Below are 23,876 nucleotides of genomic sequence, written 5' to 3'. Positions count from 1 at the left end.
AAACCAACATTGATTTTTTAAAATGGAATATTGCAGTACTTATTAAAAATTATTTATCTGTGCGCATAATTTTTTTCCCTTGTAATCTTTAATCAAAACATTCCCCCCCTCCCTCTTGCAGTGGCATCACTTCTCTTCTCTGTTGATGTGTTTACTGGCGCAAGGGCAGGACAACCTGTCACTCACATGAGATCGACAAATAGCAAACCACAACAATCCAACAATTGGGCAAAATCACGCCCTACATTTGTTCAGCTTTGAGTCATTTTACTCAGATACAGGTCACAGTATTTAAACTATAAATATGACATAAAAACTTCAACTTAAAAATGTAAAATGAAAAAATAAGTTGAAGTACTAAATATTAAAAGCTAATTCTAAAAATGCACACTACTATATTTGCATATTAATAATCATAAAATAACACTGGTGTACGTGTGTTACCTGTGTAATGCAGGCCCCAGTGAAAGCTACGATGACGGCCACTACATTGACAGTAAGCTGAAACTGCAGGAACTTGGAAATGCTGTCATACACATTTCTCCCCCACATGACAGCTTTCACAATGCTGGAGAAGTTATCATCGGTCAGGATGATGTCAGAGGCTTCTTTAGCTACATCAGTACCTGCTATACCCTAGAGACCGCAAGAAAGACAAAGAGAAAGAGATTTAGGGAATACATGCATCTAATTCAAATTCTTTTGAGAAAAGGTTTTTTTTATTCACTAGAGATCTTCCTATCTTATCATACACCCTTGTTGGGTGAACATGATATAAGTGGAGCTTCTAATAAATCAATATTCATCTCTCATCATTACTCATCTCTTAACAACCTCATGGATGGGAGGATGAATACATGAATAGATTAGAGGGAAGTGTTCATCAGATGTGCTTACCATCGCAAAGCCCACATCTGCCTTCTTGAGAGCCGGTCCATCATTGGTCCCATCACCAGTTACGGCTACCACCTGTCTCTGCTCCAACACAGTGCTGTCAATGATGCCTACACAATGGCATCATCACCCAGCAAACAATTACCAGCTAGCACACAACCTTGACCAATCACTGAATACAACTGCTGTCACCACTGAACATGAATTCATCCGTATGATACATTTTAATTATATGGCTGTACGTGCAGACTACTAAATTTGCATATATTGTAAATACACAACAGCACCAGTCAACAGTTTGGAGACATTTGACTGAATTTACTAATTTACTAATAAAATATTTTGTTTCATCATTAATGAATAACTACACAGGAACAAATGAGTAACACAATATTACAATTCTAGTAACTACTATTAACTAACAAGAAACTGTTCTGAGTTATTAATCAAATAATTCTGAAAAAAAGTATACCGTAACTGTTTCCACAAAAATATTAAGCAGAACAACTGTTTTCAACATTGGCAATAATAAGACATTTTTCTTGAGCAGCAAATCAGCATATTAAAATTATTTCTGACAAATCATGTGACACTAAAGACTGGAGTAATGATGCTGAAAATTCAGCTTTTCCATCACATAAATAAATTATATTTTCAAATATATTACAATAGAAAACAGAAGAGACTTCTTTCAAAAACATTCTTATAAAAAAAAACTTTAATTGTAGTAGTGTATGTTTCTCATGGTCTTAAAATATATTCTGTTTGATCTAGACTGTGCAGAGCTAAAGGCAATGGGTTACAACTTTGGAAAAATTATAAAAAATGTAAGTATAATCTAATATAATATTTGTTTAGCAATTTTGGTTACTACATAATTCCCATACTCCCTTTTTTAAGATTCAAGTAAGTCTGGGCATGATGAGTAGATGGAAAGAGCGTCTCACCTTTTACAAGAGTGTGCTTGTCTGTGGGGGAGGAACGCGCCAGGACTCTGAGCTTGGGCCAGATCTTATCAATCCTCTCCTGCTCAATCTATAACACAAACACACACACACGCACGTACACAAAGCATGGACATCCATGATTCAGTTTAGTCTATATTGGTTTTGTGCTGAGAAGTCCAAGATTCAATTTCCACAAACCTCTCCTTTCTCATTCCTGATTCTTCGGTTGAACTCTTTACCGTCCAGGCACAGAAAGTCATCCCCAGGCTGAATGATGCCACACTTGCCAGCAATGGCTCGTGCTGTGTTGATGTTGTCGCCGGTGACCATGCGCACAGTGATGCCTGCCCTCTGACACTTCAGAATGGCATCAGGGACCTGCGGAAGGAGCGGAAAAAAGGCTCAAGAAAAAAAAGGAAAAAAAAACGCACTTCGATTATACACAATACATGTTCTCTCTACATACCTCAGGTCGAACGGGATCCTCAATCCCGACGACAGCGATGCAGCTCAGTTCGGTGACAATTTCAGCTTCATTTTCCCAGTCAGGCTCGGGGTCACAGGGAAGATCACGATAAGCGACGCAGATGGTTCGCAGGCCTTCACATGCCATGGGCTCGATCACTTTCTTCACCATCTCATCTCGGTCCCGTGGCTTGAAGTTTCGTGTTTCACCGTTGGCACCAAGTATGGAGGAACACCTGAGGTAGAAGAGAAAGCAGGGAGGTCAAAAGAGGTCTACGATGACAACCAACAAATTAAACATAAAATTATATTTCCTAGATCTTGTCGTGCTTTACTCACTTTTTCAAAAGGATCTCAGAGGCTCCTTTGCTGTAGAGCCGGAAGTTTCCATCCGGCATCTGCACCACAGTGCTCATGGACTTGCGTACAGAGTTGAAAGTGTAGACTTTGTAGATCTTCTCCTCTGGGATCTGCTCTCTCACAGGGACGTAGTCTCTCTTCAAGTCCAGCAGGAAGCCCAGCAGACCACACTCTGTCTTATTACCAACCTGCTTGGGCAGACCCCCTTCCACATCCGGAGGCTGAAAGAGAATTGAAATGAAGCAAGGGACACGGAGAAGAGAAAATGAAAAAAGTTGAACGGGAAAAGTTTCTATTTATATTTGACAACCGAGTGCTACTGTGAATTTTTTAGTGTAATGGTGCTTCCCGGCTGAAAAAAAACATCTTGCACCAGCCTAAGCTTGCAGGCTGTAAAAAAATTGTTTAATACTGTAAATACTGTAAAAATGCTACGGTAAAAACCTGTTAATTGATTAATGCCAAGTTACCTTACTATATGGTGAAAAACTTTTTCAGTAATTTTAAGTAATTTACAGTAAAATACTTAAATGTAGAGACGTTGGAAGTAAAAATTAATATCTTATAATTTAGAGTGAAAAACCATAAACTGATATTGCCAAAATTTTCTGCACAAGACTTTGCATTTGATTGTATTTTGTTTAGTCAATTATGTTTCTTGTTAGTTTTTATGATCAGTTATGTACATTTGGGTTTAGTGTTATATTTTAGGTAGTTTATTTTATTATTTCAGTATTGAGTGTTGAGTTCTGCATTTGTGTATATTAGTATACAGAGGCGCTGCAATAGGACAGGCAAGGCAGGCAATTGCCTGGGGCCCCGCATTTTGAGGGGGCCCCCGAGGATCGATCATTTAAACAATAAAAAATGTTCCTGAGTGAATTGACGGATATTGTATCTTGATAAAACCTAAGTACTTTAATGTTGTAAACAATAAACAATTCATGTTCTGTTAGATGTGTTTTGACTACTTTTTAATGCTGTATAATTATATCTCTAGGTAAAAAATATATATTTACAAAAATATATATTAGAAGGGCCCAATTGATTAATTTTGCCTGGGGCCCCCCTCAACCTTGGCACGCCTCTGTTAGTATATATATATAAAATATTAGTATTTACTTCAGTTTATGGAAAAGCTCATTGTGATGAACTTAAGGTAAGTTTCGGGCAAACACAGCTGGCATTTTTTTAACCATAAATTTCACAATGTTTTTTTCTTTTTACAGTCTGGATAGGATGCTGTGATGGCTGTTATTAAATTAGTTTTGAGCACTTTTTAGTAAAAAAAAAAGTCCAGATAGACTATTTGAAGACCTTATCGACCAGGATGAACCAGCTAAAATTAGCTGAGACTGGTTTAAACTGTTTTTTTCAGCAGGATTTTCACAATATCCAATCTCTCACCAGGATCTTGGAGGTATAGGCGCAATTGATTGATATGGCATTGACAAGCGTCTCTAGGGTGTTGGGGTTGATCTGGCTGGGGTCCGGGATCTCACGATAGTGCTGGTCATTTAGATAGGCCTGCACTACAGTCATGCGGTTGGTGGTGAGGGTGCCGGTCTTGTCGGAGCAGATGGCAGTGGCATTGCCCATTGTCTCACAGGCATCCAAGTGACGTACAAGGTTATTGTCCTTCATCATTTTCTGAATTAACAACAGTAGAAGATTTGGATGATGAGAAAAAAAAAAGCAAAACATGCTTAAAATATTACATAAAACAAAAAAACATCCAGAGAAAAATGTGTTTGTTTTGTTCAAATTTGCTTATCTATAATCTTCAATCTGTTAGCTCTACAATACATTTGATTTGCTGATTACACGCACACACACACACACACACACACACACACACACACACACACACACACACACACACACACACACACACACACACACACACACACACACACACACACACACACACACACACACACACACACACACACAGTGCACCTGGTCTCTCTCACCTTAACTGAATAGGCCAGGGAGATGGTTACAGCAAGGGGAAGACCCTCAGGCACAGCTACCACCAGCACAGTCACACCAATGATAAAGAATTTGACAAAATACTGCACGTAGATGGGCGTGCACTCTGGCATCCAGGCTCGGCCCTCTCCACCACAAACGTCTCGACCACAAAGTACAGCACCAGGATGATAACTGTAATGGCCGACATCACAAGACCTACAAAAAACAAAACAACTAAATAATCCTCAGGATACTATTTTCTATTAATATTATGTATGAATGCAGCTTTCAGAATGACTTCAGTGATTGGGTAACGTGTTACGCAATCAATCTATCGACTGTAAATACCAAAAAAAGTAATTTATTATTATCAAAGTTACATCATAATACCTGATTAACTTATTTATATTTTTAATGTATTATAATTAAACTTTAATAAAAAATAGGGGTAAACTGTAACCCTTTTTTCCAAGAATTAAAAGGGCTATTTTTCACATGCAAAATATGTGTGCACTCAACTGATGGAACAAAAAGTAACAAAAAGTAACTTATTGTATGACTTTCCATAAAAAGTAACAAACACGTTTAGTTAGCACTTACACTAAATTAATGGTAAAAAAAAGTAGCTGAAACACTAAAACAAAATTATTGAGTGCTTCCTCTCGGTTTACAGGGTGAAAATGTAGCACAAAAGTAACGTAACATCCGACTTAACATATAAAATAAAATTGTCATGCATTTAGTCTCCACTTCCAATCAGTTAATGGTAAGAAAATGTAACAAAAGCAACACAATGTGTTACATTTCATGACAAGTAACCATGTAACACAATAAGTGAGTGCTTCCTCTCACTTAAGAGTGAGAAAATGTAGCACAAAAATTTAACAATGTAATTCAATTAGTCAGCACTTTCACCTGATTATTGGTGAGAAAATGTAACATAAAAGTAACAATATGTTACATTCCATAAAACGTAACAATGTAATTAGCAAGTACTTCCTCTCAGTTAACATTGAGAAAATTGTACAAAATTACTTTACATAAAAAAGGAACAAAGAAACACGATTAATCAGCACTTCCAATCAATGGTGAGAATATGTAAAAAAGTAACAGTGTAAAACATTTAGCAAGTGGTTCCTCTCAGAACACAACTAGTTACCTTTTCTAAGAAGTTACGTTATAACACTAGCTTTAAAAGTAACATTCTCCAACACTGAATATATTTTTGTATGAGGATGAAAATAAAAAACAATAGGATCACACAGTAGCGTTTGAGTGTGTCAGAGTGAGGTGATTTATCTTTCCATATGATATCATCTCGTAATTGGCCACATGAAGTCCCACGCACCTGCTTTGCCAATCTGTACAGCCAGTTTGGTCAGTTTGCCCTGCAGTACAGACTTCTCCTTCTTGGGCACGTTAGATTTTTTCTTCTCTCTCTCCTCCACTTCTCCACCCTCCGCACTCTTCAGAGGCTGCATCTCCATGGCAACGGCTCCATCCTGCTTTTTGGCTGGTGGGCGGGACATGAGTTAGCGTCACTACATATGGACAACAAATCTGTCGTGTCACAACTCAGAGGCATCGTGAGAGGCCTCCGGCATGAACAAAACTCATTCAAAGCTCTGAATATCTTCATGCCACACATCACATATTTCGGCAGTTATGCTCAAAGTGCCATACACACATACACTGGACACACAACGAAGGAAAGCAAGACAAATGTGGACAAGCACAGCATAAATACTGACATCGGGTAGAGTCAGAACACAAAAGCATCGCCCTTTTCAAGTTCTGTTCAGCGAAATGTGTTTGGGTGCTTTTCCTCGACACCAGAAACAATGAACTACAGTTGTAATGTGCAGGAAGCAGTCGTCTTTTTGTCTGTAGATGCCGCATACATGGTATTAACGCTTATATTTCCCGTAGCTATCCTTATACATGGCTGAGGAGTTCACATAAATTTTCCACAACAAGAAAATAATTAACCCCTCATTCTCTTCATTCATCTATTCTACTATCCCTGTGGTACCTTTATTCTGATTGGTCTCCACGGCTGCCTCTGGCTGCTTGCCTGTGAGAGAGAAAGACAGACAGAGATAGAGAGAGAGAGATAGAGGGGGGACAAGGGAATAAAAAGCGACAGACAGAGACAGAATGAGAGACAGGGCACACAGTGTACTTGAGTGGGGAAAATGAGAGCGCACAGAACTATGGAAACACACACACAAACAAATGGCACACGCATAGAACTGCACTCTTTAACTATAACATGTTAAACCTGTGAATACACACCACAATTCTGGGCTAATCCGTCTCTATACATTGCTGACTGTAGTCATTTCATCTACGCTGAAGGTGTTCTGTAACTCCATTGGACTCAAACAACAGGGCTGTGGATTACGTACCATTGGTGATGCCGCTTGGTTTGGCCATAGTTGTGACTGAGTTACTACTGTCCTCTGATTGGATAGCGAAACAAAAGGATAATGCGGGTTTGGAGGGGGGGGCCGTGGGACATTTTTAGGATTGGGTGGTGGTAGAGGTAAGAAAAAAAAGAGAAATCAATGATGATCATGTTGTATTAAGGGGAAACTGAAAAAAAGTTGATACAGTATGAAATTTAAAGTACTGAGATCACTGTCCTGCAGTGCAACTTTCCTGCAAGACTATTTTGCTTCATCTAAAGGATTTTTCCCAATTCTTGTATAACAATTATTATTAGGGCTGTCAATGTTCTAGTTAAATTTGTAAATTAGTAATCTAGTTAATTTAGTGTATTACCAGCAAAGACTCATTATATATAAAACTACCTTCATTTGGGGGCTTTCCTCCACAAATATTTATATATGTGATTAATTGTGAATAATTTGATTTATAAATTTGAATACATTTTTCATTTATTGATTATAATTATACATGTACTTTTGATGACCTATCAGTTAAGACACAGCATAGAATATTTGTATTTAAAGTAATAAAAATCACAAGATTGTAAAAAGGTGATACAAAATTATAAATAAATAAATAAAATAATTGCTGACCACTCATTGCACCTAGAATATACACTATCCCTTATACATTCACATAGATTTTTTAAATGGTGAATAAAAAGAGGCCTGTTGGCATGTGAATTTTGATAGAAGTACGCACTAATCTACAACTACGGGTATCAGGAAAGATCTACAAATATTACAAATACATTTTTGCAAAAAAGACAATTCAATTGTCATCGTGAGGCAGTTATAAGTCTGTCCGTGGCTGATGACACATATACTGTAGAGCGATTCAGTGGGACAGTAGCAGAACATGGCGCCACTTCATCCTTCATCCACCCACATCCAACCTTTGCTCTCTCTCCCTCTCTCTGTTTCTCTCTTTCGTTCCCTTTCTCTGAATAATTAATCAGTCTCCTCCAATATAACTCCTAATCCTTCTCTATTCCCCGCTCTCCAGTCTCCTCTCTGATGGCTGCAAGTTAAATTACCCGTGGCACGGGCCATAAAGTTTGCAGCAGTGGCGCTCTGCTTGTCTCTTTTGCTCGTTTTACCATTCATAAATATTCCTGCAGGCTCTAAGCCCACTGGTCCTCCATTCACATCAAACCCATCCCTCTCTTATGTAAGGATCTCCCACCCCCTCTCTCTCCATTCTCTGCTGTCTGGTAGTGCTACTCACAACGTGTAAGTGTGCAGTCATTCTCACAACATCCTACACTAGCCTCAGCGTTTTTCTCGGAGTATTACAATGTATGTTTTGGTTGGCGTTTGATGCTCTTCCTTCTCACACCTACCTTTCTTCTCTTTCTTCTCCTCCTCCCCTTCCCCGGCTCCCAGTAGAGTGAATATGATGCCAGTCTGAGAGTTGACTCCAACAGCGGTCACCAGCATCCTCCCTGATCCCTCCATTACATGGGTACCTGAGAAACAAAGAATGAGAGAAAGGCAAAGACAATGTTTGATATTTTATTGCAGCACATTGGAAAGACCTGAACAAATTTCCCCCCAAAGGGTGTCCCTACTAGCCTGATAGAACATGTTTAAATAAACAATTTCACACTGAACAATGTTGCTGATTTGTGACCTTCCAGCATGCAGTGCAGCATCAATAAATAATGTTCTTCCCTTCTCTTTCTAAGATTGTAGTGATGTAAAACTATATAGTATGTAAGAAAAAAGTATGTATATATATACTTAAAATATACTGGGCTGTGAAATAATTATAATAATAATGTCTAAAATAATAAATAAAAAAATAAATGAATATATAATTTTCTTGTTAAATGACCTCGACGAGCTAAATAAATAAATAAATTTTATTATTATTGACAAAAATAGTAATATTTTAACTTACATAGCATTATTTTTTTTCTCCAAAATATTAATTGTGCTAAATATTTATTGATAATAATGTTCATAATAATAAATAGTAACAATAGTTACATTTAAATATATATTTTTTTCAAAACTCAAGGTCGCTTTACAAGAAAATTAAAAAGTTCTATAATAATAATTGAATAATAATAAAAAATTATCAAATAAAATGTTCTTGTGAAACTGCCTAGAGCTTGGAAGTTGTTGAAAAAATAATAATCATAATAATTTAGTTTAATTTATAGGGTTTTTTTTTTTTTTAAAGCTTGAGGTTACTTTCCAAGAAAACAACCATTTAATTTAATTTTAAACAATAGATCTATAATCGTATTGACAAGAATCTTCTGAATGAGACATTTTACACGTAGTGAACATTTTTAAATTGGTTAAACAAAGTGTTGATAAAGGCAATTATTACAACAGTTGTTGCATTTTCTTTGATTATGTTCACATTTTCTCAACAATTTCTTTTAAACAGTGACTATATATCTACAAATACAGCCAGGCGGGTCTGCTGGAGTTCACCATTAGCATTTGACTTACACAGACACCAGACCCCACACAACAACAGCCTCCATACATCAACTTCACAAAAATATCATTGGGATATTATTCAATAATAGCATCATGGGGGCAGGACAGCCTCATAAAGAGAATGGAGTTATCATCCCAAGTGTCTAAGAATAGCATTGAGGAAGGGAGAGGGCATGCACCAGTGCTCACAGCAGGAAACAGAGATTCTCAGATCTAATTAACAACATCTGGATGCCACTGCAGCATCTCAGTTATTCTGACACACAGAATGCGGATGCTCCGAGCATGCTTTGTGCCCGCTGACTGACAGCTGAAGGAGCGCAGCCGAGAGCACAATACAAAGCCATTTCAAGAAATGCCAGTGACCAGTCTCAGTCTCAAGTAGAGTGATGGGCATCAACCTCTAAACAAAGATTTTACTTAAACCACAGCATCACTTTTAATGCACAGTGACGTCTTTGCTACTAGCATAAAAGGCCCGTAATAAAGATAACTATATTAGCGTCCATATCAACACACGGTAACGTACTAGATCTCTTTTGAACAGGATGGATTATGATTGGCTGGAGAAAGAAAACATTCTGAATGTCGTTATTGTTATAGCTGTTGTGTGGATTTCCCTGTTCTCATAGAATTAGACTATTATTAAAACTTTATAGGTATAGTTATAATTATCAACATTGGTGTGAACAGGCCTTAAAAAGGTATATATAATCTTAAAGGTGCTGTAAGCAATTTAAGGAATGCAAGTGACTCAAGGACACAAGAGATTGTGTGATTGACCATTTTTAAAATAACCAAATAAAATTGCATCTGTCAGTAAGATGTACATCAGTAATGGTGATATATTTGATTTAACTTTATTTTGAAATTGAATTGGAACTAGGGCTGCAGTGCACAATATTAGAAAAAAACTGACGTTCCAATGTTTTCTGTGATACACAGTACATTATACATGTACATTATATTGCGATAAAAAAGAAAGGATGAATCATTCTAGAATTGTGATTTTGTTAAGGAGTGCATCTAAATATTTAAAAAATCTCAAAATTAATGTTTTGTGTGAACCACCCTTTTAGGGCTAAACGATTTAGGAAAAACTTGGAAAGTCTTGGTGTTCACACTATACTCTTTACAAGAAACAATTCAAAACCTCTTTCAGTAACTATATATAAAAGAATATAAATGAGCTTGTGACCAAATCTCTTAACTCCATTGCCTCCTCAAACTGTCCGTCAAACCTCATAACTCCGCCACATCTCAAGAAGTGCCACAAGCAGTTTGGAGCGTCTCTGCTTATTTACGATGCAAGGGTAAAAAAAGAACTGTTTCTTTGAATAAGTACAGCATTTTCTTAACTTAAGAAACACTTTATATATAGTAGTCAACATTTGAAGTGGATCAAAACCTTTCATCAAAGTTATACATGAATTTTTAACAATACCCGTTCTTGTCTTAGGACAACTTTGATGAACTTTTTTGATCCACTTCAAATGTTGACTACTGTGTATTTGAGGAGCGGTGAAGAGCGTCTTGCATTTGTCTTTGAGTCACAGCAAAAATAGCCTGTGCGTATCGCTTTATTATAATGTGAGATTTTGGCCAAATGACAGAAGAAAAACAAAAACAGAAAAAAACGATCACCCACATAGCTTCAATAATCTTCATAACCTTTAAGCTGATGAAAACATGATGTGATGGTAGACTGCCTCAGATGCAGCCGTTCTAATGAGGAAAAACATGACATTCACAGGACAAAAACTTCCTATATTCATTTGAGCTTGATTTTTGGTAAAGTGTTAATAATATGTCACATGCAAGTATATGATCACATATTAAGCCACAATACCAAATTTTACATTAAAGTGGTAAATTATTTAAAAAAAAAATATATATATAGGCTATATATATATTTTTATTTTTATTTTTTTTTTTATTTTTTATTTCCTTTAAAAGTAGTGGTTTTGGTCATACAGTGTGTGGGGCCCCAAAATTAGCTTTTGCCTATGTCACAATATGAGGTAAATCCGGACCTGTAGCCTATGTAAGGAATCTTAAAGTTTTTAAACTAGATACGGAGAAGAATCATGGTGAAATTGTGGAAAAAGATACACAATCACAGGTGATTTTTCAGGGGGCTGAGATGCTCAAACCCCCATTAAACTGTCTATCAACATCTAAGACCCACACATGTACACGGTGCTTACCAGAGAGAAGCATGGGGTCCTTGTCGGCCGACTTCCGCACATGGTCTGATTCACCAGTTAATGAGCTCTCGTCGATTTTCAGGTCATTGGCCTGAATCAGGACCCCATCAGCAGGTAGGAGGTCACCTGAGAGAGATAAATAAATATCACATGATCAGCAGGGCATCCTTAATATCCCAAAAAGCATTCATTGTTCCGACCAATAATGCTGTATTACATTATCAACAAATGAATTATCATTGTGATTTGTGGAAATGCGAACATCACTCCAAAAATATTTCTGTGTTAATCCACACCTCATATTAGATGAGTTAAGCCTAATCTCAGCATTCATTCCATTCTCTGAGCTCAGCAGAACTGGAAACTTACCATATTTGACCTGCGCCATGTCCCCAACCACCATCTCAGCAACAGGGATCTGGATGACGTTTCCATTGCGCACCACAGCGAATCGCTGCTCCAGCTCGATGCGGCTCTGCAGTCCCCGGAACTGTTTCTCTTTACTCCAGTCGTTGAAAGCGGTCACCAGCACCACGCAAATGACGGATAGCAGGATGGCTGCTCCTTCGATCCATCCAGCCTCCGCCTCCCCTTCGTCTTCACCTCCTCCTGACATATTCCCACAACCTGCAGAGGGTTAAGGTTGCTATTTTTTATGGCTGTCTGTCTGGCATAATTCTGATTGATCAATAGCAGTATTGAGCAGTCAAATAGTTTGGTGTGATAACGAGAAAACTGGATTTTTTTAAATCATCAGAGCATGACAACATTTGACAAACGTGAACATTTCACAAATTAATATTACAAGTTTTGTCTATTAGAAATGCACATTTGACAGTAGCTTCAGTTGGAATGCAGATGTAAATGTATTTCATTAACAAAAACAGTAACATCTGTAAAAATGATAACACCCTCATTTATATAGGATCCACGCATGAACCTCACTGGTAAATAGTAGGCCTATATGGTTTCTTTGTTTTAAACAGTAGCCTAGCCTATAAGGGCATTAGTAAAAGCACAAAAACGGCTATAACTTAGCCTAATAAAAAAAAAGTACTGTAACTTGATAACAAAAAATACTGTAACTATCATTTAATAGCCTACATTTGATGTCTAAATAAATAATATAATAATATTCGATATGATTATCCCACATCTATCCTATGGTTTCTGTTAGCTTTACTAGAGTAAATAATGGTAAATGTTGGTCACTTGCGAATAGGAAAGCCTTTCTGTATCTTTCTCTGTATTCCGCGTTAGTGTTGTTGAGAATGTCAGCGCTGTTTCGTCTGGCTTTTAACTAAGTTAGTTTAATCGAGGCATTAGATTTGCGGTTTGTATCGGAGAAATCTGCACCGAACTGGAATGCTGCTCACTGGATCTCACAGCGATGTAGTGGTCGCGTGATTGAGACGGTCAGCAGCTAAAATACATTTTTCTGCTGCATTGTTATTTTGAGCTAAGTAAGCGGATAAAGTTCCGTGTGTCGCGCGGTTCAAACGAGGAGCTCAGTTTCGTTCCGCTTTTGGCGCGCTTGCTTCTCATACAACACAAATGGCAACACATCAGTTCTATATTAGGCTAACGTTACCGTTATAATTTTTTCGCCCAGCCTTACTTCAAAGCTGAGACAACTTTTTTGTGTACAGATTACATTTTAAAATATATTAAAATAAAAAAATATTTTTAACTGTATTATTGATCAAATAAATGTACCTACTGTACAGCCTGTATCACCCTGTCAGGGCTTTTTTTATTTATTTAATAACGATTGGCTTGTTGTCAGTGGCATATTAAGACTTTGGTGCCCCTGGGAACTGGCACCGGAGTGCCCTTATGCAGCCTAAAACTTTCAGAATTATTTTCCACAAAGCTGCATGTTGCTGTTTATTTTTCCCCAACACCCTTTAACTCCTCCCTTTTATTTTCTCTCTTTCTGCATTCCTGCTTGACAGTCCATTTTCTCACCTTAATTCTCACCTTTTTCCTCCCACACTCCCTTGATTCAGTTCTCTCTCTCTTCCCTCCCACTCTCTATCCGTCATTGCCTCCTCCCTCGACCCACACCATCCCTTTAACTAATTTCCTCTACACACCTCATCCCTCTAACATCCCTGTTTTTCTCTCCCTGTCTAGCTTCCCTCTCTCTCTCACCCTCTGCCTCGTGTCCGGGTGGCTGATAGAAGGACAGGCCGAGGGAGATGATGGCTGCAATCTCCAGGATGATGAGGGTGACGTCTTGTAATGCCTCCCACACCAGCTGAAGGAAGGTCTTGGCCTTTTTCGGGGGTATGAAGTTTTGTCCAAATGCCTGTCTGCGCTTCTCCAGATCTGTTGGGTTATCTGACAAACCTGAAAGGGAAGGAAGAAGAATCAAGGGTTGTCACAATTTTTTTAAATGGTGGGCACCCTCTCTCTCAGGCCAATGAGTAGGCCATCTGATAGACATGTAAAGCAACCAATCACAGTTCGATTTGTTCAGCGTCATGTTACTGTAGGTGTGAAAATGTAATGTTGATGTCCTTACAATAACAGACTGCTGTCTAAAATTCAGATGCATTTTAAAGAGTCTATGCTGTGAACTAAACATGCTTTACACACTTTTGAAAATCTAGTGTTTAGTTGACCCTCATAAGCACTAATTGTCACGGTTGTAAACATAATGGCTTTTTTCTTCCATGAGGGGGTTTGGCATGACAAAGGCTTTGTTTCCAGGCAGACCGTTAAAGAATGAGAGACACGTCTCCCGGAAATCCTGTAGAATTTATCCAATCAGATGACGACTTAGAAACTGAAGTCTATCCAATTTTGGGCGCCATATATGCATCAAACATTCAGCCAACGTTCGGTGGGAATGACGTCTGAGGCTGAGACTAATGAGTAGGATATACTGTACCATAGAGGAACTTAGTGTGCCGCTCTCATCACAGGGCCCAGGACTTTTCATGCTGAATTTCAAAGCATCCTGTGCATTCAGATTCACCCAATGCAGGACACATTGCTTTTAAAAGACCATTTAGAATGAAATGTTTATGATAGCTGTCTGCAGTCTCTCAGTTCGGATTTTAACAGTCTTTAGCCCTTATGTATTTTGGCAATAATATTGTCTTTTGACAAGGGCACTGTTAAGTTCCACTGATAAATTCTTGATATCTCCCTAATGATTATGTATATCCCTGTATACCTCCTGAGAAAAGGGCATTCCTATTCATTGGATTTAATAATCTCCATGATTTAAAAAATAAATGTAAAATGTGAATGTTAACACTAAACTAATGACTTTTAAATTATGCAAATATTTTAAAACAGTATGCAATTGGAGACTCTAAAAAATGGTACAGAGAAAAAACTGGGTATCATACACTAAACGAGGATCGAACATCAGACTTTCAAGTCACTCTGAACTCAACAAACTTTCACAAAAACACGTGTCTTGTTGAAAGAAGGTGCATGACAAACGAAAATAAATTGTTTTCTAAAATCGACTTAACATATCAAACATGCTTGATATCCTCCAACTGGATGGAATTAAAGTCTGAAGCTGAAAAAAGTATGTGCCCATCATAAACAAAGCGATTTTTTGTGAAATGTCAACTCAAATCTGTGAACTGGCTCTCAATTTTGACAAATAGCACCGACGTCTCCAGACTGAAAATCGGGGCAACAATCTGTGCAAACTTTGTGTAGTGTATTTCAGCCTTTACAGCAGTGGTTCTAAACCAGGGGGCCGGCCCAATAGGGTGCAGGATGACTTAAATGAAAAATATTTTTTAATATAAGATAACATCTCTAATCTAAATTGAAATGATATAAACAATATTAAAAACTGGCAATAACTATTAAATCAATAAACTAATAACTAAAAATCAGTAACTATAGCCTAGTTTTTTTATTGAAGAACATACATGTCTTGAAACTTGTGGAATCACAAAATGAATTGTGTGTCATTCATTTAATATATACATTTCTGTTAATAAAAAGTTTGAAAACAAGCAGTTTTGTTATACAGCATAAATACTGGAAGTATTTTAGCTTATATTTAGAGGGGGGCCTTCAAATATAGGACTAAAAAGAAGCTACAATCAATACTTGCATATGACTACGGGTTTGACACCTGGGTTTCCGTCATGTAAACTACGGGTGCTTTTCAACATTTCTAGACATAAGTCAACATTAGCTATAGCTAGCATGTATTATAAGCCAATGGTCGCTAAATACATGAACACATGTTGTGGGAAAGACGCAGCTGAACTAATGTATAAAAAGTAAACTACATATTTAGTTTTTGACCATGCAGGATCACGTGAATATTACCTACAACTGTTTAGGTTAACTTACAGCTACAGTCAGCTCAAGAAAATGTAAAAATGCTGTTTCCAAAGTCAACAGAATTTAACGTATCACGCCGACCCTAATTTTTTGTTTGTTTTTTTCGTCCTCTTTCATCAGACCGCCCTGGACCAAACCAATCCTTACAGCCAGAAGAAAGTGCATATAAATAAAGAGTTCAGATACTGTGAACAACTCCCATACCATTTCACACAAACACATACAGTAGCTTTAAATACACCATGGAGCTAATTGACACCTTTAATAGCATATGCACTGCTTCCCTTTCCTATTATCACCACACATTTAGCCATCTTACAATCTCAAAGATTCAAATAAGGGTCACTAATACCAGTGTGTGTACGATACAATAGAAACATAACCAACTGACAATAATGAATGTATTAGAACATAACGATTTGTTAAAGCACATTGTTCTAAAGTAAAAGAAGATGCGAGTCAGACTGAGCCATATATTGAATTTCTGATGTAAATAATTAATTGCATATTTCTGCTCATTTCAAAAGGCTCATATAGAATGAGGGGCTGAGAGAAGACAGGAAGGATGACGAGAAATAGATATGAAGACATGAGACACATTGCATTTAATGTGCTCAGTGCACCCCCCCCCCCTCCCCTTCCCCTCCCCTCCTCAGCCATCTATGTCTTTCAGTCGTTCTGAGTCTTTCTCTTACTCTCTCTTTCACTCTTTCATAGATTTGTGCAGTTTCCATGGCGATGAAGACATCAAGCACAAATTGTGCCGTACTTCAACTTCCTGTCTTCGGGCACCTTTTCGCCCAGCTACAGATGATGTCATTGATTCGGTGCAGTCCATGCGAAACTTATAATAGATTTTTGATTGGTCTGCTGTGAAAGCTGTTTTTGCAGACAGTGAGTCTTTTAGAGCTGGAGAGAAAATTCATGATATATATATTATTTTTTTGTCAATGTTGAACTCAGTAGAGTCACCCGGAGTGAAACCCAGCATTACAGCTCAGCTGAATGAGGCAGTATTGACGTCAGTCTATGAGTGTGCATGCGTGTGTGTGTGGTGAACATGCTTCAGGGACGTATAAGGACATGACTATCCAACCAGAAAATACTTTAAGTGGACAAAGGAGGAATGTATGGGCTGGTGTGTATACCTCGACTGAGACAGAGCGTCAGGCCAACTGTTGGCAAGAGCACCTGAGGGTTATACACTGATCACAGTCACTCCAAACCTGCACTCAGCACTAAACCTTATTACCCTTAGCCTACTGAATGCATGATCATACAACACTCTATGAAAAGTGGACGTATGAGTCAAAGACAAAGAGAAAAAGAAAAAGAGAGAGTCAGGAAAGACAGAAGATGACAATCTCATGCCATCTGAAGGTGATAAAGTGATAATTCACCTAAAAATTTAAATCCGGTATGCTTTACAATAGGGATTCCATTTATTTTATATTAGTTAACATTAGTGAACAAAACTTTGACAGCATTTATTAGTCTTAATGATGATTTCATGATTATTTATACACTTTTCAAACCAGAAGTTGTAGCTATGTTGACATCAGTTAATGCACTTTGAAGCAACTGTATTTTTTATTAACATTATCAAAGACTAATAAATGTTTTAAGAAATATTGTACATTGTTGGTATGTTATCTAATGCATTAACTGATGTTAACAAATGATTTACTCACTTTCATGTCATTCCAAACTAACTTCCATTTCTAAAAGAATGAAAGTCATTATTCATTGAGAATCTCTTTAGTCTCCTTGGCACATTCGTGAGAAAAGCAGGTATGTCTGATTTGTGATGAAATCTTGAATTCGATGAATTATTCATGAATCAGAGTAATCTAGTTGGCTCACTAATGGTTGCTGCGGTAAACAGCAGAGAGAAAAATACTGAAATGTAAGTCATTATTTATTGAAAATCTGAAGGTCTGAATTGGAAAAAAGGTCTCTGATTTGTGAAGGAATTGTTTTACTGAATCGTATCTTTTCAGTCATTTGACAACTGGTTCACATATCGATCAAAATGATTCGGACTGATACTGGTTACAAAATCGAATGATTCATTTCTAGTTCACTCAGTAACTGCAGCTTGCTAGAGGGGATTATCAATGAATAAAATTGATAAATCAATCAATAAAAATCAATTAGTTTCAGTCAGTTCCTCACAAAAATATTGTATGACTTCAGAGCACATGGAATAATGTGCAGCAAACATCAAATTAATCACTCTTACAATACTTTTGAGTCTATTTTGAAGCTCTAAAGTTCCAGTTCCCTTTCATTATAACCGCATCTTCAAAATTTCTTCTTTTGTGTTCAACAAGAAAGCATGTTAGAGGTTTAGGACAACAGGAGGCTGCGCAAATGAAGACAGGATTTTCATGGATGAACTGTCTCTTTAAGAAAAACTGCTGAGTAGCCATGCCCGCATCCATTCGCTTTAAAGAATCTCTTGCTTTTCAAACACCCCACCTCCTTCTCCCCCCACCCAACTCACTCACTCTCACTCTCTCTCGCCATCTCCCCTTGGTGTGTCCTTGACAATGCGGCAAGCTATACCAGAATTTCTTCTCTGTCCTTCCATTCCTTCCTAACCTCTCTCTCTCTCGCTTCTCTTGTTCATTCTCTTTCCACCCTCCATCCCCACTGCTCTCGTATCTCCATGTCCCGCTGCAGCAGAACAGGTATCTGTGTAGGTTCAGGCTGATAGATTGATACGTCCACGGCCTGCACTGAAAATCGTGTTTACACCAGGCTGAGATCCGTGGATCTGCGGTCCGCACACTGAAGCGCATTGCTGGAGAGGATGGTGAGACGCTAATGGACTTCCATTTTCAGGGCCTCATCTTCACAGTGTCAGCCTTATTCAGCATCACTTCATCTCCACCCCCTCTGCTTTCCTCTCCTCTCCTGTTGTCTCTGCTTTGTCATGGTCATGTAACAGGATTAGTTCTGCTTCTACTTGCACTTAGAGGCAAACTCCTCTTATTGTATGACTATTAGCATCAGAAGCATCAGGTTTTGTTATCACCTGTCAACAGAGCAGTTCCTGATGACAGCTGTTAGCTATTTCCATACATATAGCTGCATGGTCTGAAAGCTTTCGTGTCTTTTCAACCATTGCACCGGTGGAAGTTTCGAAACCTTTTGTGTTATAGTTTATTTTAGATGTAACTCCTGAAAGGGCTTTTACACAACAGAACATCTGATATTCTAAAACAACCACATTTTCCAACTGTTGCTACAAAAATTACCTGAGGAGAGTTCACTCGAAAAATGCCATCATCTACTCACTCTCATGTTGTTCCAAACCCATGTGAATTTCCTTAATCTTCGAAACACAAACAAAGATAGACTTCTGTAATTCCTTTGAAAGTCCACGGAACCAAAACTTTGACTGTTCAAAACGTCCATAAAGAATCGATTAAAGAGGTTGAATCGAGATTTAATTCAGGCTTTTAAACATACATTGATCAATGCACATAAAGAGATCATCAAATATGCTCAACAGATGCACAAACGTACTTGCGTGACACAAATCAAATCTCATGCATCAAGCAAGCACATTTGAGCCTCTGTTAACATATATGATGAGCTTTATGTGCGTTCCGAATATCAACCAGCTTTGTATTTTTACAATGTCATGGTATGTAAATGAACAATGTGTAGGCTACTCTCAATTTACCTGCCCCAGATCTCTTGATTTATTTATCAGCTCAAGACCTTTTAGTAAAACTACACACAGTCGGTTTGAGCCCAGTGCATTATGGGTGTTGAAATTTCCCTATTTTTATTTGACAAAAGCGAACACAGTCCTTTTTCTGTTTTCTCTTGTCATGTAGACTTTCTACTGCTTAGACAGTCAAGTTTTATTAAAAACCCATCTTGCCAGTGGTAAATTACACCTTTAAATCGTATCTCATCAGAAGACCTAAAACAGCCCAATTCAAATGGATTCTGTTTACAATGTTTATATCAACTTTTTGAACAATCAAAGATTTGGTGTAATGGACATTCAATGGAGGGACAGAAATCTCTCAGGTTTCATTAAAAAAAAACTTTTTCAAAGATGAACAAAAGTTTAATGAGTTTGAAACAACACGAGGATGAGTAACTGATGAGAGAATTTTCATTTTTGGGTGAACTATCCCTTTAAGCGAAATGTCTAAAGAAACCCATCTCTGAATTAACTAATAAATTATTGCACTTCTTGCTGTCATAGAACAGAAGAGTGCAAACACGTAATGTCTGAACAGAGTTTATTGAACACATGAAGTTAGCAGGCGAGTCTCTGGATTGCATTGTGATGGTGATACTGGCATGTGAATGATAAGTCAAATCTTGTTGCAGGTAGTGAAGGGAAGTGGCTGAAGACTGGCAGACGATGACACACTGAAAACTGAAGAAGACGAAGGACAGGACAGTTTGATGCACAGGTAAGTAGTCAGGTACCGGTTCAGTGTAGAATGACGAGACCAGACGCTGATGAGTGTAAAGCAGGCTTAAATGAAGTTGAGCTGATGAAGGTGAACGATAGCAGATGTGGATGATTGAGGATAGAGTGCAGGTGACGATCAGAGACGATTATGGGAAGTGTATTGTGCTGAGGTGACTGCCTGGACTGGTGGCTAAGATTGTGACACTCACATTCTGGACTTTACTAAAAAAGTCTCTCCTGAGTTTATTCTCACTAGAAAACTCACATAAGAAAATGGTTTCCTGCTTAATGGCACTGATGGTAGGAATTTGATTATTAACTATTAAGGGTAAAAAAATTAATAAATAAAACTGGGCATGTTGTAATACTTTCACACTTCTAATCTTCTTTCCAACCGTGGTTTACCAATCGACTGAAGAAATATTTCAAGAGATATTGTCATGGCCAACTTGTTCCCAGTCGTCAAATGAAGAGGATCACAAACTATTTTAATTATATGATTATTTATTATAAAGGAAATTATAAGTTACAAGAATAACGCAAGTCTAGGGATTAAACAATAAAAGAAAATGATGATCCAATGGGGCAATAAATGTTGATGAATATTAAACAAAAGAAATGGGAGCAAGTTGAAGCAGATGACTTCTCTGGAGAACTGAATTACACCAGAGGAAGTACTGTTGAATATTACTAACTTTTATACTTTCCACCCACATATTAACCAATTAACAATGAAGTCTCCAGCCAATCACATTTTAACATCATACTGCCCCTAGAGGTAAAATGTGGAATTTTCCACTATTGAAGAAGCAAATGCTTCCAGCTATACCCAAGCTCATTATCATGCTTTACTGTGTTCCCAAAATTTGTTAGATAGCAACGGAGTAAGCACTATCGCTTCTGCAAATAGCCAGTTGTTACCGCAACTTCCGGTGCGATTAAGCACAAAATTAAAACTTGAAAGTGTCACACAACAGGACAAAGCAATATTGATACAATCCACACACATATTACACACAGATACACACACACCCACACACATACAGTTGTGGTCAGAATTAATGGCACCCACGGTAAATATGATCAAAAATGGCTGTAAAAAAAGAAATCTGCATGATCTTTTGATCTTTCATTCAAAAACTCGAACCTTTCATTGAAGTAAAAGAATTGAAAGTGCGGGGGAAATCACATTATGAAATAAATGTTTTTCTCCAAAATATGTTGGCCACAAATATTGGCACCCTTTTATTAAATACTTTTGCAATCTCATCCAAGGTTCGTATCGAATCGTGAGTCAAAAATCGTGACCGAATCGTGGGTTTGGTGTATCGTTACAGCCCTAATATATATATATGTATGTATGTATGTATTTAAATAAAATACTCAAGATACTTCAGCAAAATTCCAAGGGGGCCTCAAGATAAGATATTTCTTATTTTAATTCACTTCCTTTTTTGAAGAACCAGGTTTAACATGGTCTTGGAAGACCGGGATATATGAGGAAGACTCATTTTAAAAGTGTGCTTTCCAGATTTGGAAAAGTCGTGTAAATTTATAAAATCTTAAAACTCCATGGATATTTTCCAGATATTCCAAATGATAGATAGAGATAAATTAGCAATACAATATATTAGATAAACATTAGATGGAGAGGAAACAATCTATACATGGGGCCTTTCATTATTGTTGGACAATGGGGGCCTTGGAGTCAAAAAGGTTAAGAACCATGCTATAGCTCACATTGATTTTAGCAGAAATATGTAGGCAGTTGGCATGCATAGAGTGCATTCATAACACAACACAACTATGGATTGCATTCTCAGTGTGGCCACAACAGGCGCTACAATGGGCATTATGCTAAACTGTCTTCTTCTATTGTTAGCTATCTCTTTCAGGTGAACTTCTGTCAAGGCGAAGCAGTTTGAAGAGACTCTAACTGAGCATGTTATAATGTTTCTAGCTGAAACCGGAAAAATAAAACATTCGGTTTAATGACATAGATATTTGAAGGTAACTCTATCGCCCCCTTCAGCACTGAGGTTTCTTAGTGCTACAGTCATTTAAGAATGCAAGTGTGTACAACAGGTTTCAGTGCATTGGCTGAACATTTGGGTCTGTGTTTGCATACGTTTGAAGAGTATGTTTCTAGCCTTAAAGTGGGTGATAGGGAAGAGATACTCTTTACACAACAGCAGGATACAGTACTAGAGAACACTGAGCAAAAACTGCACAGTAGGCATTCACCCCTCACTGACATCCTGCAGGGAAGAAAATCACATGAAATATTGGTAATATCTCAGATATTTAGTCACCGATGAGAGCTAATTGAAACTTTTGCTGGTAATCTCATCTGTCTCCTCAAGCAATGTCACAATCTGTGCTTAGATTTGCCACAAAGTCAATATTAAAAGTCAGATTGGGTTTTCTCATTAATTTTTCCAAGACTAAATTTACATACGCATTCATTTTACAGTTCTGTTCTTTTATTTTATTATGTCAACATTTTGCATTTCTGCCAGGGAATCTGGAGGTCCAGGACCTTCAAATCTAATAGTTCAATGAGCTATGAAAAAGCAACCTCTAACGAACAAAAAATTTCTCTGCTAATTTCCTGATTAAATTTTTTTAAAAATTGCAAAATAACCCCTCTAATAAAACAGTAACACTTAATTTTCAAGTGACGTAGTTACACGTTACTATATACTTATAGTAATAACAGTAAATGATGCATAATTACAAGTAACTAACCCTAAACCAAACCCTAACTCTATAGTAAGTACATGAAGTTAATTAATACTACTTAGTACTTATTTGAGGAATGTAACTACGTCACCTTAAAATAAAGTGTAACAAAAAAACACCTAAATCATATAACATACAAGATATTCTTAAAGGGAAGTAATAGGGATGCACAATATGTCTACACCATATTGATTATCTCCTGATATCAGATTTATTTAATTAATCTGTATATATTTGATAGTTAATTGTGCATGCTCATTTTCCATTTTCCCTATTTTTACATACAGTAACACTCACTTAAAGTTTATGTTACAAAAACACTAATAACACTAATAAATGCAATCTTTAGCAAATATCAAAATGAATATAAATTTTCATAGTGTATATTATAATGTTGTGATGCCAAAATTCACTTGTACTATACAAGTGAAAATTATACATTTTTAATTTAGACAAAACAGTCCAGAATTTGAATATCAACAATAACATAAAAAAATTATTATGAGCTTATCATTTTGGCCACGATATATTAAAAGACATCTGAAGGGACAAATGAACCATGAGCAATAGCTTTATCATAAATCTATAAATACTTTCAATCAGT

At 37.2% G+C, this 23,876-nt stretch overlaps 1 protein-coding gene across 1 annotated transcript in view; it reads right to left on the bottom strand.

Moving 5' to 3' along the window:
* Window positions 1-23,876, bottom strand: part of atp2b3b (ATPase plasma membrane Ca2+ transporting 3b) — a 58,819-nt gene that overhangs the window by 23,974 nt on the left and 10,969 nt on the right. Inside the window, 16 exon segments of the mRNA XM_079587943.1 lie at window positions 445-636; window positions 898-1,004; window positions 1,842-1,929; window positions 2,040-2,219; window positions 2,308-2,542; window positions 2,646-2,887; window positions 4,074-4,316; window positions 4,640-4,786; window positions 4,789-4,856; window positions 5,989-6,153; window positions 6,673-6,714; window positions 7,049-7,102; window positions 8,434-8,559; window positions 11,755-11,880; window positions 12,124-12,381; window positions 13,909-14,106. Coding sequence (XP_079444069.1) covers window positions 445-636; window positions 898-1,004; window positions 1,842-1,929; window positions 2,040-2,219; window positions 2,308-2,542; window positions 2,646-2,887; window positions 4,074-4,316; window positions 4,640-4,786; window positions 4,789-4,856; window positions 5,989-6,153; window positions 6,673-6,714; window positions 7,049-7,102; window positions 8,434-8,559; window positions 11,755-11,880; window positions 12,124-12,381; window positions 13,909-14,106 — 2,471 coding nt within the window.

The sequence above is a fragment of the Phoxinus phoxinus genome, assembly GCF_949152265.1.
Source record: "Phoxinus phoxinus genome assembly, chromosome: 18".
Taxonomy (NCBI): Eukaryota; Metazoa; Chordata; class Actinopteri; order Cypriniformes; family Leuciscidae; genus Phoxinus; species Phoxinus phoxinus.
Note: the sequence above shows the minus strand (reverse complement) of the source record. Positions and strands in the feature narration are given on the sequence as shown.